The 23,257-nt window shown below is 36.7% G+C and overlaps 2 protein-coding genes across 3 annotated transcripts; both read right to left on the reverse strand.

Annotated features, from left to right (window-relative positions):
* Positions 1 to 2,824: 2,824 nt before the first annotated feature.
* On the reverse strand, positions 2,825 to 9,239 carry LOC113751575 (metal tolerance protein 2). Its single transcript, XM_027295632.1, has 12 exons — positions 8,635 to 9,239; positions 8,449 to 8,518; positions 7,915 to 8,012; positions 7,570 to 7,724; positions 7,041 to 7,156; positions 6,811 to 6,907; positions 5,800 to 5,884; positions 4,832 to 4,894; positions 4,605 to 4,710; positions 3,675 to 3,814; positions 3,252 to 3,343; positions 2,825 to 3,124 (listed from the first exon to the last, which is right to left on the reverse strand). The coding sequence occupies exons 1-12, from the start codon at positions 9,022 to 9,024 to the stop codon at positions 2,965 to 2,967; spliced, it is 1,572 nt and encodes a 523-aa protein (XP_027151433.1). The 5' UTR covers positions 9,025 to 9,239; the 3' UTR covers positions 2,825 to 2,964.
* A 660-nt stretch (positions 9,240 to 9,899) lies between these two features.
* On the reverse strand, positions 9,900 to 19,558 carry LOC113777568 (homeobox protein LUMINIDEPENDENS). 2 transcript variants are annotated; one of them, XM_027322699.1, is made up of 13 exons: positions 19,195 to 19,558; positions 18,239 to 18,266; positions 17,812 to 17,942; positions 16,931 to 17,280; positions 16,727 to 16,820; positions 16,544 to 16,637; positions 15,814 to 15,943; positions 15,671 to 15,722; positions 15,545 to 15,588; positions 15,381 to 15,451; positions 14,608 to 15,042; positions 11,690 to 12,231; positions 9,900 to 11,095 (listed from the first exon to the last, which is right to left on the reverse strand). In XM_027322699.1, the coding sequence occupies exons 1-13, from the start codon at positions 19,372 to 19,374 to the stop codon at positions 10,124 to 10,126; spliced, it is 3,123 nt and encodes a 1,040-aa protein (XP_027178500.1). In that variant the 5' UTR covers positions 19,375 to 19,558; the 3' UTR covers positions 9,900 to 10,123. The 2 variants fall into 2 exon arrangements, with proteins under 2 accessions (XP_027178500.1, XP_027178494.1); XM_027322693.1 differs by having other exon boundaries at positions 15,366 to 15,451.
* Between the last annotated feature and the right edge of the window lie 3,699 nt (positions 19,559 to 23,257).

The following is a 23,257-nucleotide window of genomic DNA, read 5'->3' on the forward strand; positions in this document are numbered from 1 at the left end:
ACTAGTCTTCAGAAAAAAGAAACATTCCAGGATTGTTATTGAGCGGCTTGATTTTTTTTTACTAATAATAAATAAAAAAAAAAAGATTTCCCAGGATGTTGATTTGTTATTCCCCCACCGATTCTTACAATTGGTCGTTGCAATGGGCCTTCTGCCTAGCCTTGGGAGCGGAGGGCTTGTTGGCCATCCAATTTTTGCTTAAAAGTTTGTTCTGGAGAAGCGTGGTTTCTGCCCTTGCAGGGCTTGGTTTATAAATTAAACCGTGCGTTAGCAAATCATTATCAAAAGGAAAAGGTAAAGATTAATACTAACCCTGCATCGTGGAGTTTAAAAGGAAAAAAAGAGGAATGAAACGATAGCAAACTTAAATGAGCTAGTAATGCAAGCCTACAAATTTCGTGCATCCAAAATAAGTGCCACCTCCCCAAAAGTAATGCCAAGTTTACTAGAGGTGGTAAACATATGTGCGAGTGGAACGCAACAATGACAAGAATTCTTCCCTGGTATGTTTTCAGACTTAGACTGGACATTGACTCGCAGTTGAGTTTCTGAATTACATATTGGACTTTTAGGTGGATTCTCTATTCCCTAACAAATTAGTATCAGAGTTTCAAGTTATGAGATTAGGCTACTCATGGACAAGTGAATTCTTTTCGGAGTTGGACCGGTAAAAAATTCTCTTCTTGATGGTGGATCGAGGTGCCAAGGAGTTTGGTAAGTGTTGGACTAGGTGTGCTGTGGGTTGGTAGGAGTCCAAAATGTAGTTTAGATGTTAAAGAAGAGTGGGTCCATGTTTAGAAGAAGAGATGACCTTAAGTGATAAGGTGGGTTTGCGTTAAGTGATAAGGTTGGTCATGAAGTGTCTAGTTTGTGAGGATTGGACCATGAGATTGGTTCGAGAATTGTCAGATTGATTGATTGCAGATGTTACGACAGAGATCGAAGAAGAATCCTGTCAGTTGAATTGTGATTATGAAAATCATAAAGTAAATTCAATAAGTTGACATCAAATTGGGTGACGAAAACAATCTATCCAAAAGCATGGATTATTTTTTGCAAGTGGAAAATAAGTTGAGTGACTCTATACAGGTGTGTGGAATATTACAGCAGCAAAAATCAAGGGAGATTATTGATCGTGATGATGGTGAACCTGGTCCAAGAGAGAGCAAAGATTATTGATCGTGGTGAATCTAATCCAAGAGAGCTTGATTTAAGGAAGGCAATGTTGGCATATTAAATCAAGGCTCAAAATTAAAAATTTTCATATTATTATTTAGTAGTGTTGTAGTCAAGGCACCGAGGGTTTGATTGGAGCAGATGACGTTATATATATATATGTGCGTGTGTGCGTGTGTCAATTTTTTCCTGCAAATTAAATATACAAAATATAACCAAGAACTAGTAATGCAAATCCAGATCGAATTCATCAAAAAATTAATTCAAAATGATTATATCAAAGCAAACATTAGCTGAATTGTTAAACTAGAAACTAAATGAATGTACAGGATTGATTTTCCAAATTTGCTTATTGCAGCCTTGCGAATTTACTTATTGCTTTAGAATATTGTCACAAATTACATACCAATATTTAAAACAAGAAATTAGGGCAAAGAACTTCTTTGGAACTTTAACTAAATTTAACTCTCTTAAGCTGCATATGGTTACAATTAACATTTTTTTAAAAATCTAATAAATATTTTAAGCCTTTTGAAAGTAAAAATTTCAAACATTTGGTTATGGTTAACAAGAGTGGAGGTAACCTTTCCAAATAGTAACAAGAGTGGAGGTAGCCTTTCCAAATAGTGTGTATATTTTCTCCAATTAGAGTGTGGTTGTAATCTCTAATCAATTTTTCAATCGCACACTTTTTGATTTTAGAATCATGAGTTCAACTAAAATAATTCAAAACAAGGGCCACAAGTAACTTCTTAACTTCATAATTACACTTGAAAGAGTACAATTAACATGCCAATCAACACCACAAGATGGTAAAAGTATGCCCAGATCAATGTTCACATGAGAAATCCAGTCAAAGGTCACGCAACATCATCAATCCAATAATCCATCTCACATCACGAATTCTCCACTGTAATTTATTTGCAAGTATAGTTTTCAAACATTTGTACATCACAGAGATCAGGAACAGAGGAGAAAAATCAGTTGAACTTGTCCTCTTCAGGCAATAAATTAAGAGATATGCCCAAACCGATTCTTGAAAATTGTAGTTCGGCAAGGTCAGCATATTTTGAGATACATTAATCACACAATTGAGAGCTTAGTCTTATATTACAACACGTTGTGAGTGCATGACCAAAAAGGGCCAAATTAATAAAAGTTTTGAGAAAGATTCAACCTGCTGCCTCCACTTTGAATTTTAAGTCTGAACTCCGAAGGAGGTGGCGGCAATGGAAGCTTGAAGTCTGAAAATTACCAGAGGAGAGGCGACTGCAACCTTTTAGGAGCGGCGGTGGTGGACTCACGATGGAGGAGCTAGGGTTACCAACAAAGTAGAACCCAAGAGACATCACATATTTCGTTTGGCACGCTTTGCAATTTTTCCAGCTTTTTTCCTCTTGTTTGTTTGTTTTAATCGGTCAAATGAAAGACCGAACGTTAATGACTTATGTCCTAAAGTTTAGAAAAAAAAAAATAGGCAAAAAAAAAAAAGAAAAGGAGAAGAGAAAATTCGGGTTTAATACAACTACACCGGTTCACTGGTTAGACCAGGTTTTACCGGTTTTTTTAATTTTCGAGTTTTTATACTGACTTGAACCGGCTACCTGGTCCTAGTCTGACCGATTCAACCGACCATCCGGTCCAAACCTGAAAACAAATGCTTCCTGTCATCTAGGATTAGAAATCGTGTCGTGTATTCTAATACTACTGCTTTTAGACAACTTAGATTCATTTAGGGCTTTGCACCAAAAATAGCCCCAAATGTCTGTCGAAAAGAACTGCATTGAACTATGGAGATGTGACTCTACTGCCATTGTCGCTTTCTTTCCATTCATAATGCAAGTTTGGTGTTGCATGTGCAAGTCGTAGCTGCATAGAAATGCTGACATTGTTTGGTACAGCCTCGAAGATCACTTTCTCTGCCTCTTCTGCAACTTTGACAGCATCCCTGGTCATAAAACGGCCGTTACCAACGAAAAAGAGTAACTAGGCAGAGGAAAGAAGCAATTGATACCATATGGTGCATCATAGTCAATGAAGCAAATGATGCCAGTGAGGTTAGTAAAGGTTTTTACCTAATTAACATATCAGGAGGCATAGTAACCTCAATCTGAAGCAAAATCCGCCCTTGCAACATGTGACGAGTTATCCGCTGAACTGTCAGTTTCTGAAACCAAAATCCATAAAATGTGTTGAGATGCACGCAAGAGTTTTGAACCCTTCTTTTTTGTGTCCTCTAATGCAAGCAATTTATCAAGTATATGCCATGTAGCAATTTTTATCAACCTTTTCTAGATTATAATGAAACGCTGGAACAACAACTACATGAATCCAATTTATGAAATCCTATCTTCGCCTATCTTCTGGAGTCAAAATTTTCCTAAATCAGCAATAGATGGCTTTACTCCTACTCCGCAGTAAACAATTACAAGCTACATGCCACAACCTTAACGCATAGAGCATGCCCGTAATATGAATTAAACAATGAAGATGTATACCTCTGCAAACTTTGATGACAAGATATTGGACACTATATCTTCAACATCTGAGCATTCCAAAGACCCACTAGGATTTTCATTAGATTTACCATCTTCCTCTGTCGCACTATGGACTGGTGGAATACCGGAGCTTGAAGGCTCTGACAAAAAGATGAATATGAATGAGAAGTCACATGAGAGGCAGACACCTTAAAACATGATGAAAAATATAGACAGATATCTCTCTTTTTTTTTTGGGTTGGGGGGGGGGGGGAGTGTGGGGGGTTACTGTAGTTAATCCATTGAAAGAAAAGTCACAATTCAATTGTCCGCAATGAAAAGCTGCAGTTCCTACGAGACAATAACGCATCCTTTGCCCCATCTGAGGCAACCAAACACGTTAGAATCCCTCTAGACCAAAGCCCCAACATGATGAACCTAAAAAGAGGTAGCATGGAGGCTTGTTCCCAAACTCGCAGCTAATCAGCAAGAGAAAATGGTGTATTGTGTATGAAAACAACAAATCAATACACTATTTTATTTTGTGTGACATACGTGTTTCACTTATTAAAAGAAGGATTAGAAATTCCAAGAGAGTTGTACAGAAGAAAGGGTCATCCAAACTCGAAACATCACTATTGTTTTCCACATTTATGCAGTATGACCAGCTAAGACATCACGATCAGCCTCCAAACCTAGCATTCTTTGAAAGGTGTCAATAATATCCATAGAAAGCACCAAGCATAAGTTTTCATGTGTCTAGGTAAAAAATTATTCTATTCTTTCTCTTTTGATCATTTTAATTAGTTTTCAAGATGTGTCTTGCACATCCTTGGATACACAGGATGTTAAAGCTGGGCTTTTTAACCTTCCAATTCCATAATCAGAGTCAATTGCACTTATTTTGTTCCCTTTTAATCTTTTTGGCGGATAGACTTAAAAGTGGTTCACCTATATGGATGAAGACTTCAGCTATTTCAGGATGGGACTGCTGTATTTTCCGACGAACATTTTCACCAACATCATGTGCAGCACTAACACTAGAAAAAGGATCAACCTGAAAGACAATACTTGTCAGATGTACATCTAGTCTAGATAAAAGTGGAGAACAATATGACCAGATCATAACAGAACAGCTTTAAATATATCTAATATATTGAACATCATATGAAGTGTACCTCCACGTTTACATCAAGATAGAGAAAAGAACCAGCCCTCCGTCCTCTCAAATGGTTGCATCCCTACGGATTTCAGTGCAAAAAAATTATGCATCCATATCAAAAACTGAATTGAGTATTGATAATACTAAAAGCAATACTGAATCAAATTGTAAAACAGCATCTATGAGGCAGCAAGGGTTGAATCTGATTTCAGGAATAGAAACCAAGAAAGCATCTTTCTATTCTAGTCGTTTTCAGATAGTTAAAATGCTAATGCACTTCCTTTCCGCTGATCAAGTAGTTTCATCCCAAAATAAATGGCAAATGCAACAAGAGAGGTAAATGATTGGATTTAAAACTAGGACCAATTTGGCACCAGAGTACAAAAAGGAGCAGAAAGATCACATAATACTCCCCATAAAATTCTCAACTAAACTTTTTAGAGCAAAATGAAGGTAGAATACTACTAGACATGTTTAAAAACTTAACCAAATTCCAGTAAGACAAAAGGATTAAACACACGTTGCAAAACTGAAGCATATGCACAATCATGCCAAGACATGCAGAGACAAAATCAGTCTTTTGTTCCTTGGACCAACCTTCTGTCAGGAAAATGTGGTCTTCTGACAAAGAGGTGGTGCTGCGAGAAACAAAAAAGCAGAGGTTGTGTTTGAAGAACAAATAATGCACAACCTGCAAAAACGGCTTTTAACCAGAAAATACATGCAACAGAAAAGCAAAGTTTGTTTACACCAGCTCTGCATGAGCAATTATTACTTTTAGATTTGCTCACACAATCAACATAATCTTTCCACCAAATAACAAAACCAATAAAACCTACAAGATAACCGGGTACACTCAAAATAACAGAAACATTGGAATCCCCACAAGCTGCACGAGTAACAGGAGTAAATAAACGTAATAGCACATCTAAATCAACCATATTAGACTTATGTCATTCTACATGGTTATTCTGATTGACATACCTTAACTCCTTCAACCTGCAGAATTGCATTTCTATAAGGTTCCATTAGTTGTGATGGTATAGCAGCATCTACCAGTTCCAAGACACTGAAAGAAAATTCAGGAGCACAACAGATTTACAACAGTAAGAAATACAATGTGTTAAGGTGGAGTAATCCAAATAAGTCAATAGAATTTAGCCTTCAAAAGTTCAAAACCTCATCACCTACAATATCTTATAACGAGAAGTATATCGAAAAACTATTTTTTGACAAGGATTTCTTTTGCTGGATGGGTTTCAGAAATCAGTTACTCAAACAACAAATTATCTTGTAACAGAGCATGGGTATTTGAAGATGCAGGATGATGCAGCAGTCAGACTAGCACTGATTATAGCTTCAAAATGATAATGGAGACATATACAGATTTTTGGAGGATGTTGATTTTTTAACAAATACAGATTTTTTAACAAGCAACAAACAGCTTCCCACCCAAATCAGGGCAGGAAGGTCTCAAGATATCAGATTGGCAATACTTTTGGAGGATGTTGATGATTTAGCAAATTTGTTTCCAATGTGCTTTTTTTGTTTAGTTAATACACCCTTTTTGTTTAGTTAATACAAATAGTATGGATGTATGTTCCAAGCTCAGCTCATATGCTATGAGCATATATCAGGATAAGGAATGGATCTTTAGAGTTCCTTAGCGCTTCAATGCACACTTTGTATAGGCATTTGGGCCTTTGTCCACACTAAAGATCTACATATCAACACATTCCATCTTTGAGAGGAAAAAAGTCTTAATGGCTTTGAAACACAATTTTAATGGCTTTCTAGGAGAAACCACATAGTAGTTTCGAAAATCAAGCTTTCAATGATTCGCAACTCAGTTGGGTAAAATGAAAAGGTACAGATATTCAGATTGTGTTTTTCAACAATGAAGCATCAGATTTGCAACCTATAGCAATGCAATCTCACACTGTTGCCATTAGTAGCATCAATCATTTGACCAAAAGATTAAATATGCAAGGTCACCTTTCATAACCAGTTTCAAGTCCAGTTTTTAGGATCATGCCAGAGACAACTAGTCCTGCCAAAGGATCAAGGAACCTCACTCCAAGTATGGACCCTCCTGATCTCAAAAGGTAATCCATAGTCATAAAACAGATCATGCAAACATGTTAGATGGTTGAGAAGAGGAGTTGAAGGGAAAAGGAAAACGATTGAGAAGAAAACAAACAGAAACAGAGGGGAATGGATATTACCAACCCCTATAAGAGCAACTACTGATGAAACAGCATCTGCACGATGATGCCAAGCATTGGCTTTCATTAGCCTGCTGTTAGCCCTTTCCCCAGCCCTCTTGGTAATACAGTATAACCTTCAATACAGAAACATTCATATAAAACATTGATCAGAAAAATGAAGAGTAAGCATACCTTTATTTATTGTCATAACCAGACACAATTGTTCCAAGAAGGAAAATATTAAGTTGCCATCTGACGAAAGAATCAATCGATCAAAGAGAAGAATTCAAGTTGCCATGTGAAGAATCAATTAACAGTCAAGGAGTTTGAAGATAGAGTGCTTCTTCCTAACAATACTGGAGTTCATTTTTGGCCCCAACTAGTTATTCATCAGAATAAAGCACTAGGGATGCAAATGAAATCTGCAATGTAATGTTGAGATAGATTCATGACTAACAAGAAAAATGGGAATTGCTTGATCTCTGAGGATAAATATAGATAAGCAAGATCTGATGAGCAGTATTTACAACTTGGATGACCACCATACCCTTCTTTAACAGCTATAGACACTATGGTCATGTTCAAAGCTAGGACAGGGTGAGCCATATCAATTCCATGGTGATGTCCACCCTGACCATGTCCATGCATGTGTTCGTGAGCCAATGACTGATTAATAACCTCAGGAGCTGCACACCAAAACCCCTACATATCACATATGAAAATTTAGAGAAGAGATCTAAAAATAGCCAATATCACTATGATATAATTAAACTCAATGGGTTGCTGCAAAACTAACCCAATTCCCGATTTTTTTCTTGAATTTCATTTCAGCACCAAGCAAAACTTTCATTTAGAAGCTCATGAAGAATTAGTTACAGAACAAGAACAATACCAGCAAAACATCCACAGCATGCCATGCAATTCCTCCAGCAGTAGCCAAAAGCGCAGCTGAAATTCCAAGGGCTCCAAGAGTCTCAAATTTACCATGACCTAAAAGATGGAAGAGTAAGATAAATCCCAATGTCTAACCAAGAAGCTCCTACACAACAGTTACTGGAATTTAAGAGTTTGGCGTATATCATCTGTCAAACAGGACATCATCCGAAGTAAACCATAAACTCCATTGGCACCAAATTTGCAAGCTTAGGTTCCACTCTTACTTACAGATTTCACTCTTCAAAGAGCATTTGATAAGAACCTACATCTCCCTTTCAAGTATTTACAACACGCAATAACAACAAGTAAACCGTATCTGCTTCCATATAATTCCCTGAAGATAACTAGCAGGCTGGCTTCTTTTAACATTCTCAGCTTATTATTCTCAAAGATGACGGGTAATTTCACGTCTCAAAAAGGAAAAAAAAATGTAAAGTGCATATGTATGTGATAAAAATGGAGTAGGCTGTAGATACAGATCAAAAGTAACCATATGGGTGTTCTTTATCCTTGGGGACCCTTGCAGCTTTAAAAGAAAACAATGCCACTCCACTGAGAACCTAAAAAACATTTTAAAAAAAAAAACATGTAACATTTATTGTTGGCTCTAACATTGCACAAAAAAGCGACGACCACAACCACCGTCCTTATTAGAGACATAAAAGAAAAAGATTACCACGTCGGAGACAGAGTGAGCGGCATCGGCAATGATGGCGGTGCTACCGGAGAGGTAACCCGTCAAGGCTTTACCAGCAGCCAAGCCGACATCGGAGGCGAGTCCCAGGCGGAAAATCCTCTCGCCTTCCTTGCCGGAGAGGAGGTCGTCTTCATGATCGCGGTGGTGGTCGGAGTGGCCAATGTGCCACCTCTTAGAAATCTTAAAGTTAGGGTTTTCAATGTAGGCCAGGGAATGGTCATTTTGGTGAGGGGAACTGCTGAGTGTGAGAGCTCCAATGACCGGATTGAAGTTGGTAGTACGACCACGACCACCTATACCTAGCAACCACAGGGTTTTCTTGTGGATGATGATGGTACTAGCCAGATTTTTCAATAATCTTATTCTCATTTTTTTTTCTTTTCCTTTTTTTTTAATTGCTCATCAAAACCGAAATAGTATATAAATATATGATGTAACACACTCTATCATAGTCGGAAACCAACCAACCAACAGAAGGGATTCTCCATTTTCATTCTATAGCATCTTTGATTTCCGAGGATTTGGGGAAGATGATGGTCGTAGTAGCGTTAACGGCGTGCCGACGCAGTAGCCAGTAGTGGAAAATCCGCCGGAGGGGGGGGGGGGAGAACGCAAAATAGTCGCGTACTACTTACTGTACAGGTAGTAATTTTCTGTCTTAACGTGGGAGTGATCGGGTGCGGCTAGGGACACGGTGAGGCGTAAGAAACGACCTATCAAACCACATAGCAATAACCGACTTTAGGGTACTTTAGTAAATTGATGGTACAAAAGTTGGACGGCTGTCGTCCTGCCCGATAGTCAACGCCCATCATCCAGCCCATACTCTTCCTCCCCGCAAGAAGTTCTGTAAAACTTTCACTCACTATTCCTTGTTACTCGTCTAATCGTGAAAAAATACAAAAATACAAAAAAAAAATTCCACCCTCGCCCCCCGCTCCCCCCCTTTTTTGTTCCATTACATTGTCTTACATTGCAGAAAGTAAGCATGTTTTTGCAAATAAACCTAATCCCCTCCCCCCCTTTCGCCAGAAACAATCCCCGGGGAAGAAGAGACATTTTTCCGCATGGCCTTTGGTGAGCTTGTTTTACTCGCATCTTTTCCTCTTTTATTAATAACTTTGGTGTCCGTGCATCCTTATTTCAAAAACATCAAAAGTTCATTTTACTTCGCCATGGGTCGGACGCAAGGATAGGGTTGAACCGTCTTGGTATTTTCTTCCTACTTATTTTAACCACTAGACTAGAAACAAGGAAGAAGATATCGGTTGAATCATTTACGTAATCAATATATCTTTACTACACCTGTGAAACCAAACGGGTCCCAAAAAAGGGTGCTTCAACGTTCAGACATCCTACACCCAGCACCATCTCCATCTCCATCGCTTCAATGTACAGTCCCTGAATAACATAATCAATCAGCAGAAAACTTAGCCCACTCCTCCGAAGCCCGAACAAAAGCCCTGGGCTATCTTCTTCTGTCGCGCCATCTCTTGGTCCCACTTATACCCGGATCGTGGTATCCAGAACTAGGAGGATACCCGGCATGCCTATATATTGGCCTTTCTGGTCTATAGCTTTGCCCAGGGTTCACCATAGGTTCCTGGACGTTCCATCCAGGCACGTAGCCATGGGATCTAGTAGGACTATTCTCCGGGCTCCATGATTCAAAGTCCGGCCCAACCATCAAGTCATTTTTCTCCCAAGAACTCCGGGCAACTGGAGCCCTAGCTGATGCTCCGACAAATGCTTCATATTCGTCTGGGGTTACATTATTCTGACGAGAAATAGGATCCAAACCCGGCCTCGGCCTCCAGGAATGAGCCAGCGGAGCCTCTGGTGCATAAGAAGGCTGCATTTGGGTTTGCGGGCGCAGCGGGCTACCTACCAGGGACATTGACGAAGGATTAACCACCATGGCAGGTGCTACTCCATTCATAGAATTTGTTAGTGGAGGTGATCTAGAGAGAGAGGTATTGTTCATGTTTAGCAACAGTTCGGAGGAGGACTTCAGTTGCGCATTTGAGGCGTATGCGGGGATATTATGGTGCAAAGAGGAAGTCAGAGGAAGCAACCGCTGTTCATGCGACCCAAGCACTTGAGGTGCCATTTGTTGGGCTAATTGTTGGACAGTTGCTGCCTGTTGGGGTGCCAAAACTGTAGCAGGTAAGACCTGAGGCTGTACCAGGCCGCTGGCTCGAAGCTTCTCCTCTGAAAGAAGAGCATGCGGAATTGCATGTTGTGCCAATTGTGGGAACGTTGTCGACGGTTCAGCAACCATGGCTCCGGTTGGCAGGTTATGTGATTGCACCACGTTACTAGCTGGTACGCTTTCTTGTGAACGGATGGCTGCGGTCCCTGGGATGCCAAGTATTTCATTGTTCAGTGTTGTTTTTTGCTGGGAGAAGGGATTTTTGGCATAGTCTGGCTTCCGTGCACTCTGCAATTGCAAAAAGAAAAAAAATATATATATTAGAAATGCACGAGACAGCAAATTCATCAATCACCCATCCGGAAACCAGAATAATATTTACTGTTAATAATGGAAAATGTTTAGATCACTGACAGACAGTTTCTACTAGTGCACACAGACAAATGGAAGATGTTTGGTTATTTCTTCTTTAAAGAGTGGCACATCAAACTACAGCTGATTGCTGGTGATGAAGCTTCCATCCAGACCACAACGCCTCAATCCATCATCACGCTGCCAATTTGATTCAATTTACTTTACGGTAACTCTATGATATTTAGTAATTGCCCATCTTTTTTTTCTAACTCATTTCGATGCTCATTCAATTATAGAAGTAATCTCAGTCCGTTTTTCGGTGCAACAGAGGAACCCATTTGCGTGCATGTGTGGCAAACCCCCTTTCAGGGAGTATGGTAGCTACAGTTACAACTAGAGCATCCAACAGTCAGCAAGTGAGACGGATGAAGAAAGAATGGAAGTGTAATTTAGATGAGGAAAAATAACCGGAACCAATTTTACTATAAATTTTCCATAAAGTGGTACAAAATGTCTTAAAAGACGCACCGTTACAGGATCACTGGAAGGAGTAGGGGATGGTAGAGAAACTTCAACCTTCTCCTCAGGTTTGCTTTTTCCTGATGAAGCAGTTATATTAGCCAATGAGTTCATCTCATTGGCCTTTATCATATCAAGCAGCTTTATAGTTTCCTCATTTGACAAGTTACCAGCTTGACCAGAAGTCAAGGCAAAAACTAATTCTGGATTTTTAAGCAATGCAGCAAGCAATTCCAGGTCTGGTTCAGGCATACTCCCACCAGCAATCAGGGAGGACGAGTTGCCAGAAGTACCAGCAGTTCGTTCATTTTCACGAGGGGAAACTGAAGCTTCCGCGAATTCACCATCTGGCAATTGCTCAATTGGAATTTCTGCAGTTAACGAGTCATCATAGTCTATTTCTTGGTCCCAAGGTTCCTTGGGATCTGATGGAATCTCCTGGAATGTCTTGTAAACAGTTTCGCGTTCACGATGTATTCTTTTTTTCTGAACTTCTACTTCCTTACTATTCTCCCCAGCACCAACTCTCCAGGAAACACTGATACCTATTTCTGCAGAAAAGGTAAAGAGGGCAGCAAACGCTCAATCTACATGGAATCATGATAAAGAAAGGACAGGCTGACATCAGAATACCAAAACTAACACATCAATTCAAATGAAAGTACACCTCTCTTAAAACCTATTCACCAGTAAATAGATTCAAATTCTTGATGGTGATTTGATTCTTTAGTCAAAATCAATGATTGAATTACATTCAAATTAAAATTGCTTTATTCTACCTTTAACCAATAAGGTACAGATGCTAAATGCAGTCATGTTCAACTTATTCAATCTAAACAAGTCAACAGCAATCCCCAGATAACCCTTCCAAAATAACACCACTCTAAAAAACATATAACGCTGGATTGCATGCACAAGAGGACCACCCAAAAAACTAGAATAAGAGGGAACCATCTTCCTATATCATGAGGACACACCATCAGCCAGGCTCAATTGGGGGACCTTGGACTTGATTATGCAATATGTCAATGTCAATAAGATAAAAGAGCTCAATGATTACTTTGACTTAATCACCTATATTTTGACTGAACCAGTATCAATCAAGTACAGCAGATACATGGAAGTTTTCAAACAATGCATTCTAACGAAGATTCTGCATGTCCAACTTGAACTGCATTCATAGTTCATCTCTGCAAATTTCCAAATCAATATATTATCCATATCTTAGTTTTGAACAACTTGCTCAATGAGCCTCCGTGTAATTGTTTAAACAAAAAAAAATTGTTCAGACCCATGTTGAGGCCCACTTAGCCATCTGATTACATAGCTCTGGTCTCCATATGCAGCTTCAGCAGTTTATTTCCACAAATCGAGAAACTTAGATTAAATGACAAACCCCCCACATTCTTCAACAATCTTAGCATATTTTAAAACTTCAATCTGCCAACTGTGCAAAGAGCAAGTGAAATCAGAAGCAAAATTTTTTAAAGAATACACAACTGCACGAAAACAAAAAGTGATTGCCTATTTAGCACCCTAGTTAGAAATTTTTGCCGCCCACACCACCCCCCCCAACAAAAAAAAAAGAGGGAAAAACCCCTTACGATAATAGAAATAGGGATTTAGAAAGATAAATGAAAGGGGCCAATGTTTTCCATATACCCCTAGTGCATAGGTTATTGAATCTCCAGCCGATGCCTTTAAACAAATTTAGTGCTTTCCAAGCCCGTTAAAAAAACCTAGGAGAAAAGAATAAGGGAAGAAAAAGAAAAGTGAAAAGGGCCAATGTTCACCATAAACCCGTAGGTTATTCATTCTCCAGCTGACACCTGTAAACAAATTTAATGCTTTCCAAGTTTGTCCCAAGTTACTTGAATCAAATTTTGGTGTGGGTGCCTCACTGACTACAACAATAAATTTACATCGTTGCGTAGCCAAGAGAGGCCAAGAATGAATATTGCTAACAGTATCACCTGTCCTATATGAAACATTTGTAAGGCATCTACTGGAAACCTCTGCAACATTTACTTGAAATCTGTCATTAACTCAACTGATTAGCGTTTATTTACTCTTAATGAGCCCCTCAGGGGCACTAAGAATACCCCTAATGCCATATTTTACCAGGCCACCGCAACTAATTAGCATTTCTCTACTCTTAATAAGCTTCTCAGGAGCAATACGAATCCCTCGTCACATTTTACCAGTTTGCCACAGAAGGACTTCATAGAACTCAAGTGTCAAATTGTATTTCGTGCATTTGGAGCAATATGGATACCCTTCCATCACTATATCCATCAAGGATACATCAGACCAATGGCAACCAAGTCAGCTTCAGAAATGCTAATGCTAAAACAATAAACCAATGTTCTCGTGCTCAGTAATTGGCAATTCATCACAAGGCTCTGGCATGTCATAACAGATAAAGTTCTCCACCTCTTTCAAGGGAAAGTTGTTTTTTTTTTTTTTTTTTTGGGGGGGGTTGGGTTGAGGGGTTTGTAATACCATCTTAAGTAAATGTGTCATCCATGCACTAAACTGAAGAAATGGAAATCTTAGACCAAAAAAGACTGATACCCTTCAAATTTAGCAATTTAAATATGTTTTTAGTTTTAAAGATGTCACAACAAGGAGACGACAGAAAATCTGAGCTAGATGGGTTATTCTTTTCTTTCTTTGCAGTCCAACATATGAATCTAAAGAGTGCCCACCAGAGGAAGGGAAAATTTCCAAATAAACAAGGAGAAAAGCGAAGCCAATAGTCTATGTCAAGAAGCCAAAGGGAAACAAGCAAAAAAGGAATGTCAGAAAACTCTAGTTCATTTAAATTGGAAGAGAATCTACAAGATGAACAATAATTAGTTATTTTGAGACAAGTACTGTTAAGAAATTTTAAATGACTAATGCATGGGAACAAAAAGCAAAATTACCTGGTGGTATCTGCCAAGGGATCTGAAATCTCTTGCACTTTTTCCATGGAGGTTCTTCTGAATGACAGTTATTCTGTTTATCAACAGAAGCGTCCTCTGGATTGGCTACTCCTACTGGAATACAACCAGATTTATTTGTTTCCTCGATTTTAGTACCTGTGTGCGCTTTGGATGGTGGTACCAAGATGCTGGTGTTAGACAATGCACTCTTGTTTGCACCTTCCGGCTGCATCTGTGGGCTAGCATCAGAAATGGAATTAGTTTTCCCATATTTACTCTGCATGAATTGAGCACGCATCTTTGCTTTCTGTATGTCATCTGCAGAAAGTGGACGGCCTTGAGGTGCAGTTGTAGATCTCACAGTCTGAGTGGTCCTACCAGCAGATTTCTGCCCAGGTTGCTCCACCAATAGTACTTTTCTGCGCTCTCTATTTTCTGTGATTGGATAAGGAAATTAAACATCAAATATACTATAAACACATAGAAATCCAAAAGATTAAATAAATTAAGGACTGGCATGGTTCTCATTCAGCTAGTAGGCTGTTCAAGCAAAGTAAAAGGAAAATTACAGCATATAACAGCTGATACTGCAGAGGTTTTGTCTGCCTTAGTTATCCTCCAGTCTTTAAAGTCGAGAAAATCTACTTAATAAGCATTTTTCTCTAGTAATTATCAAATTCCCTTGCTTTTGGTTTGAGCCATTAAAGGAAATTATAGTAAATAAGATTCACAATCAGGTATCAAAATTTTAAGGATACGAGATGTTAGAGCACCACGAATAAGCTTCCTATTTTGGTCATCTGCAGAAGCTGTAAGCAACTTCGCTGGTTGAGACTCCAACTTCCTGAACCAAAAGACACTCTTAATATCTCCACCAACAATCACAAAAAGATGTGTCACCAGAAAACAAGCAAGTTCAATAACAAAAAACAAATACCTGAAATTTCCAAGACTCTCATCCATGAGAGTAGAATTATCTTCCTGGAAAGCCGGAATGAAAACCAATCACATATATTAACATGCTCTGAGCAAAATTATGAAATAGAACTTGGCAGAAACTTACAAGGACATCAATTTTGGAATCCCACGATTCATTGCCCATAACTTCATGGATGCTGCACAGGATCTTTGCATGAGATGAATAACTTTAAAAAAATGGAAAAGAAACAAGGAAATAGAGCAGATATTTAAAACTGATGCCCTTACCTTTGCTTCAATAACATCTCATCCTGAGCATCAATAGCAGATTTTGTTCCATTACTTTTTCTAAGGGTCTGGCTCCTGGCAAATGCTTTGCTCCATCTGGATAACAGAACCCTTGCCCTGTTTGAAACGTCTGATCTTCAAATCAGATAAATGAGAATTAAAATATAAAAAAGGCAAATATATACTCTTAATTCTTCATTATTTGTATTAGTTTTTGACTGTTTCAGAGCAGAGGTTAAACAAGACAATTACTAGCCTCTGTGTGTCTAAAAGATGCTTTAACAATCAAAATGACATATACGAAATACATCTAGCAACACCTTTGGTTCAACCTCTGCAGATAAAGTCAGAGTTTTTTTTTTAACCTAAAAGTACCAGTTTTTACTCATCAAAATGTTGATGGAAAAAGGTCTATACATGAACTAATTCATGGAAATCCTTATGCGGACTTGGTCTATGGCCCCAACTATAGACCTTGCCACCACAAAGGGTCCAAGTTATCATTGTTACATCTAATACCATCAGCCATGTGCAGTAGAGTCACACCATACGATGTCAAATTGATAACTCGGGTACTTGGTGGCCACAAGGTCCACAGATGGGGCTATGAATCAAGACCACTCAAGAGCTTTCCACTATGCTCAGAATCCAGAGCAATTATGCTACATATAAACTTATGCATACAAACCTTTTATGCAATACCAAGAAATCATTTGCAATAACATCACACCTGATATCCTATAGAACCGCAGACTATTTACACTCTGTAGTATGGCTGACATATGCACAGGGAGAGCTTTCTGCAGCGGCAGATGACACAAGACCTGAACATGACCAACTAACCTTTAAAACCCACAGCAACTTTTCAAGTACAAAGCCAAAAAAAATCATTTATTATATGTAAAACTTGTACCTTAAGTATGACGCGAAGAACGCTTGTTTGTTCTTCCAGTGCAGCTTGAGTCAACCAGGTTGCTAAAATCATTACACCACCATTGTTTAAAAACCTAAAGATAATGTCCAATGAGCAAAGATAATTGACTTTGTAAATACTGCAAGGCCACATGCTTGTTTTGCTTAGTGTATCGACAGAGTCATTAAGTCAAGCTGCAAGTACCAATAGAGTACTGACGAGTTCTGTATTTGCAAAATCCACTCCATCAACTTGACCTGCCCAGAGAAGGATTCTTCTTTCCTCATCAAGCTAAATATGTTGTCAAGAAAATATTTATCTGACTGATCTGCTGATGGAAGGACCTCATTTTGGGTCAAGGAAGTAGGTCCTTCCTCTGTGCTGGTTGGGCCCACACTATCCAAAGGAACTGGAGTAAGAGGTTCATTAGGATCACAGCCCTGTGGAATCCCATCAAGCACTTCTTTACAAGAACTAGATCTGTTTGACTTCTCTATGGATAACCTAACAAATTTCCTAACTCTTGCTCGTTGAACAGTAAAAAACTCCCGAACCTACAAACATACAGATGAGACAAGTGAAAGGAGATAAATACCCCATTAATAGCATGATAGCACGATAAACCAAAACCATCTATCCCCCCTCACCAAAGAACCAGAAAGAAAAATGTCACTGTTACACGCAGGGGATGGGCAAAAAGAAGCGGTGGGAACATTAAATATGTAACTCTGCATCTATAAAATGTTTATCCTCAACAGAAATAGAAACTAATGTGCCAAAATTCATTTCCTATTTACCCTGACAAGAACCGCACAATCGGAAAAGAAGCAAAAACTGAGGACCTCCTTCAATTTGATTGATGATGCTAGGATGGAATCATACAATTAAAGAGTAAAGCAAATGATGTTATAATCAGTATGTATCTTATGGTCATCAAAAATATAATCACTTTACTCTAACATTAGTAAAGATCCAAGTCCACACATACTCCGAGAGTCAAGTGATGATGGAGACAAGCAAGCCAAAAAAAGTTTCCTCTCCAAACCCCAAATCTTGGGACCAAAAAAGAAAGTAAGAAATAAAACCTGTGTGGCTGTAACGCCAAAGAGGGCACTAATCTCTCGAGTTTCCTTCTTGGTAATTGCATCTTTCACAGAGAAGATGGACTGCATATACTTAATGGCCTTAGGATTGAGCAGATCTCTTGGCCGTTTTCCTGGCAAAAATGGCTTCAAGAGGTAAGTACGTTGAAGAAAGACCTAAGTTACAGCTTAGAACTTTTACACATGACCTGAAGAACTGCTGATGTTACTACCAATAAAAGTGGGTGGCAGAAGAAGGTTTTAGTGGCTGACTGTGTTAACTAGTTAACAAGTTCAAGAACTTCAATCTGAGAACGTTAACAGGCATGATGATCACAATTTCTCTAGATGTAAACAACACATCTTGCTAGGAAGGATCAATCTATGTATATTGCATAAGAAAATTAACAAAAAGCAGATAAAGACTCACCGATTTTAATTGATAAAGCTCCTGCTGCCTGCATAATCATGACAGTGTACATGAGCAAGCAGGCCAAACAACAGCGCTAATGAAATGAAACCTCAAGACAGAAGTTTCAATTTCTGAAAATTAAAATGCTCAAAAGTAATGGAGAAAAGTTCCAGCATTTGAACATACACTTTTACAACAATAAGCTTATTAATCATAAAAGGATGGCAAAACTTTATGGTCAGATGAAAAGGTAAAATACTCTATGTATATTTCACTTAAATTCCATTAGTCTGTGAGTAAATATGAACCGGCAGCTTCGTTGAAAACAAAAATCAAAAAGAACAGTGGTATAAAAATCAGGTCATATCAGCATCAACTAACAATACCCACACCCAATGAGCCGTTATACTGCAAGATAAAACTGTATATGATACAGGCTATAAAAGAAAAGGTAAATAAATCCAGGTAAAGAGTATAGTCGTTGGTAGCAGGCACATGACCTAGAGTTGCAAATGGTGCGAGTCTAAGATGAACAGACTGTCTAGAGTCCAAGATGAACTGATTCTCAATGTCAATTTAGTTGATTACGTAGCTCACATGGTGTAACCAAGCATTTCCCCTCCAACGGGAATAAGTTTGATATCATCGTTATGTTCTTGCATAATTCTCCAGTAGTCCAATTCAAAATAAAAAAACAAATAAATAATACTTCTGATAATAATCACACTCGCGGATTTATTTACTTATTATCTCGAGTAGGGTGATGGTATACATAACTATTAGAACAATAAATGCAATCAATGCTTCCTTAAACAAAATCAGCTGATGACGAAAACAAAAAATTAATTAATTAAACAGCACACTCAGCTGAAGTACACAATAATTAGCTAATGAAAGCCTTACTTAACGTTTGTTTCAATCAAACTATGAGGTAACTGCAGGGAAAAGATCGCAATTGTAGAAATATAACCAACCATTTCCTGAGAAAGGGGGTTGACGCCAGTGAGCTGGCATTGGGTCAGGACGATGTTCTCCAGTTCATCGATCTGGCCGCGGAACAGGTCCGTCTGCGAATCCAACAAGTCCTGAAGCGACGTCGGTGAGTTGGAAACCACCAGCTCTAATTGATTTTCGTTAGCAAGCTGGAGCTCCATTACTACCTCCAGGAATTTTCAGTGCTTAGCGCAACAGATCAAAATAATTCATGCCTTAAAAAATCCGAGTAGAAAAGAAAAAAAATAAAACCCCAAAGATAAAAAAACGCTAGGGCTAAGCCGAACCAATTCAAAGTACTTGTTTCATAGATTCAGGTGGGGCTCTGCTTTCTGGTTGGGCTAGGGTTTGTAAAACCCGAACAAAAAGCGGTAATAATTGGTTATACGTGACTCGGAAATAAAGCGGGACGATATCCTTTGCCTAAATTTGTTTATTAATTAAAAAACAAAAGTGCATTTTTCAAATAAAAAATGCAAGCTAACTGTGACTGTGGCTTTGAAATCTAAAAATATATAATTTGAATATATAACTGTGAATATGGTAAATATAATTTTGGGTTTTTTTTTTATTTGTCCAGTTGGTCTATCTTGTTACTATTACCAGCGTCCTAAGCTGTGCAATTTATATTTCAACTTCCAAATTGAAGAATTAAATTTGAAGCAAAAGAAAAAATTTAACTTCTAATTTAGTTTTACACTTTCAAAATGTATTGCATCTTCTAGGGCTGCAAACGAGCAGAGCAGATTCGAGTTTTGGCCTAATCGAATCGAGTCTTGACATAATTTTAGTGAACTCGAATTCGACGAGCCGACAATTTCAAGCTCGAGTTCGAAAAAATAAAAAATAATTATTTTTATTTTTTAAAAAATAAATAAAATAATATTTTTTCTTAATAAATAATAAAATATTAATGATATATATGTAATTTTACTATTAAAATAAAAAATAAAAAATATATATATACTTAAAATAAAAAATATATATATATATACTTAAAATATATATATATATATATATATATATATACTCGAGCTCGCGAGCAACGAGCTTAATATCTTGAGTTCGAGTTCGAGCTCGACTCGAGCGGCTCTGTTCGTTTGCAGCCCGAGCATCTTCAAAATAAAAAAACTAGGTTTAGTATTTTGTAATATAAATGTCGATTGAATGGTGCCAACTTTTCTTCTGAAAACTTTTGTGGTTGATTCCATATTGCTCCTCTAATTTAGAAGATAAAATTTGAAGCAAATTACCAAAAAAAAAAAAAAAACCTCAAAACCTACAATTTAGTTTAACATTTTTAGGATATATTATCTGTACGTCCCATAATATGATAACATATAAAACCAAGAATTGACCACAATGGTTGCAAGTGTTGCATCTGAAACTGCAAATAAAAAACTAATAGTAATATCTTATAATATCCCCAATAACTAAAAATAATAATAATAAAAATGCACAAAATAATTAATAATGCCCAAGGTTATTCTCAGTTGTTGGGTTGAATTTAGATCAAATATATACAAATTGAGTAAATATAGTTTATGGCCAAATGTTTTACAACTTTCTCTTAAACTGTATTTTTTTTTTGTGTATTTTTTGGTAGGATTTGTGTTGTTTTCATGATTGTTTTTATCAAAAATAAAAGATTTCTAGAAAACTTACTTTGGAAGGGCTAGTAAGACTTTGTTTTTAGGTTAAGGAATAGTACGATTATTGATTTTTAAATCCATGATCAATTAATTTTTTTAAAATTTTTTGTGTAATTTGTCCTTTTAGTTAGGGTTATTGAGTTGAAGGATAAAATATTTGTTAGGATGTTTCATGTTTATTTACCCTCCCATGAATAATTTTCAAACCAAATTTCTATATTAGTGAAGTTACTTCTTATATTTTAAATTAAAATGTAGTACAGAATATCTGATAATTAAAAAATTTTCAAAATCCTAATAAAAAAAATAAGGAGTTGCAAGTATTGGGACTTGAACATCATAAAATTTCCATCTATAATTTATATAGATTTAATTATATATATTATTAACATATCGTTATATTGGACTGAGTTTTTACTTGGTATCTTCTTTTTTTTTTATATCTACTAGAGTGGGCAGGTTTTACCATTATATTCAATTTCAATTTTTACGCAAAATAATAGTAAGGCTCAATGCACGCCAACATATGTGCATATAAGAAATTTATCCCAATAAAATTACAAACTAGTAATGAACACTGTAAGTACATTTCCTGTCATTTCTCCTATTTTCTAAATTCCACTCCTCCTTTGTTAAAAAAAAAACATAAAAAATATGTCTGACGAATTATTTCTATAATTAGAAAAAGCAAAAAATAAATAATAAACTTTTTTAATGCTAACATTACTTGACAAAAAAACTAGTATGTTGAAGTTATAAATTTACTCTAATTTATAGTCATTGCATTTGCGGATATTAGGGGTAATTTTGTTAAGTCAAGTGTTGCATGACACATATATTTTCTCCCTCCCATTATAGTTAGGAGTAAATAGGATATAAAACAACATAAACTAAGATAATTGAAATACATTTCAACTTATTACATGCCCTTGATATATGTTCTATTATCACGAGTTATATATAAATTCTGTATTATATACATACACACATGTATATATGTGTGTGTATATTGAATGTAGACCTTGAACTAATATATCTATCGAACTTATGGAAGGCTGTTCAAAATTATTTATCCATCTATATAAAAATTTTCAATTAACTCCAAGGACCTTGAATATGATTCTTTGCTGTGTGTTTCAATGATAACTACTTCTTAGTTTGGATTAATAGTTTTTTAGACAATTAATTTTTATATTTGGAATCTACGATAACACACTTCAAAAAACATCCTCAAAAAATATTCTAAATGCACACAACTCAAATACAATTAATCGAAATAAATAAATAAACCTACCACCTATTTCTTCTACTAATGGTGTTTTTCATCTAATGTTTGGTGTTTTTCTTATTTTCTCAGCTTGCATCTCTAGTTAAATGGCTGTTCCATGAAAGTTAACGGGTCTCTTTCTTAAACATTCCAACCATATTAAAACCGTGTTAAATTGAGTTTTTCTTTTGATTTTTATTTTTGGGACAAAGAAAAATTGATTAAGTTAATATCCATCGAAGGTTAAAATAATTACGTAATAATACATAAAATTTCACAACTTAAGGAGAAATTTAAATTGATGGTAAGACCGATGACAAATCTTTTTTATGAAAAAAATAATGACATTTGAAATGTATGTAAGAAAAGCCCTCTTATGAATACAAGAGACCTTGAGATATATTCCTGTGCATGCTTAAATTATGACATGGAGGAAATGAAGTATGTCATAAAAAGACTATCTACTTTATTACGTGACCATAAATAGACTATCCACTTTGGGGAAAAAAATCTGCGATCTTTCTTATAAAGTGTGGTATATAAAATTTATATACCTGTTAAATCATCAAAATTTTAAGAATGTTAAATGATATCTACCAATAAATATTTAACCAGATTTTTTTAAAAAAATGCACGTGGAGGGATTTGTGTTTGGATTGTAAATTATTACACGTTACTTACACCTTATTTACACACACTGGCTTGCTTGCATCATTAATACATTTTCCAATCATCTTTTTATTTCACATACATCATATCAAAAAAGTGCTACAGTATTTTTTCACAAAATTATCTCAAATAATTTACAATCCAAACACACTTATATGAAAGAAATTTGAGTAATCCCTAGTAATTGAAAAGTGAAAATTTAAATATGAAAACTAATACTTAATTGCCCAATTAGTAAGAAAGAAACACACAAAGTATGTTATAAATAAAATAATCATATTGTAAGTGCACGCATTCTATAGTAATCACAACGCTTATCACTTATAGTGAACATTGAAACTGTGGATAATTTCAAAAACTTCCCTTGAGGTATTTGACTATTTCATTGGTCTCCCTTCAAATTTTTAAAGTCATACTAACCTCCTTTGAGGTTAATTATCTTGTAACATTTAGATC

Source organism: Coffea eugenioides, chromosome 1 (genome assembly GCF_003713205.1).
Source record: "Coffea eugenioides isolate CCC68of chromosome 1, Ceug_1.0, whole genome shotgun sequence".
In the NCBI taxonomy this organism is placed as follows: Eukaryota; Viridiplantae; Streptophyta; class Magnoliopsida; order Gentianales; family Rubiaceae; genus Coffea; species Coffea eugenioides.

Bases quoted from the DNA above. Each gene is read 5' to 3' on its own strand.
- LOC113751575 (XM_027295632.1), bottom strand. From the start codon at position 9,024: ATGAGAATAAGATTATTGAAAAATCTGGCTAGTACCATCATCATCCAC. The intron at 4,895-5,799 runs GTATGTCAATCA...TGAAATCCGTAG, and splicing joins TGCAGGTTGAAGGAGTTAAG to GGATGCAACCATTTGAGAGG. The intron at 3,344-3,674 runs GTATACATCTTC...TTTTGGTTTCAG, and splicing joins TGTCATCAAAGTTTGCAGAG to AAACTGACAGTTCAGCGGAT.
- LOC113777568 (XM_027322693.1), bottom strand. From the start codon at position 19,374: ATGGAGCTCCAGCTTGCTAACGAAAATCAATTAGAGCTGGTGGTTTCC. The intron at 18,267-19,194 runs GTTGGTTATATT...ATGATTATGCAG, and splicing joins ACCCCCTTTCTCAGGAAATG to GCAGCAGGAGCTTTATCAAT. The intron at 11,096-11,689 runs GTGCGTCTTTTA...TTGCAATTGCAG, and splicing joins CTTCCAGTGATCCTGTAACG to AGTGCACGGAAGCCAGACTA.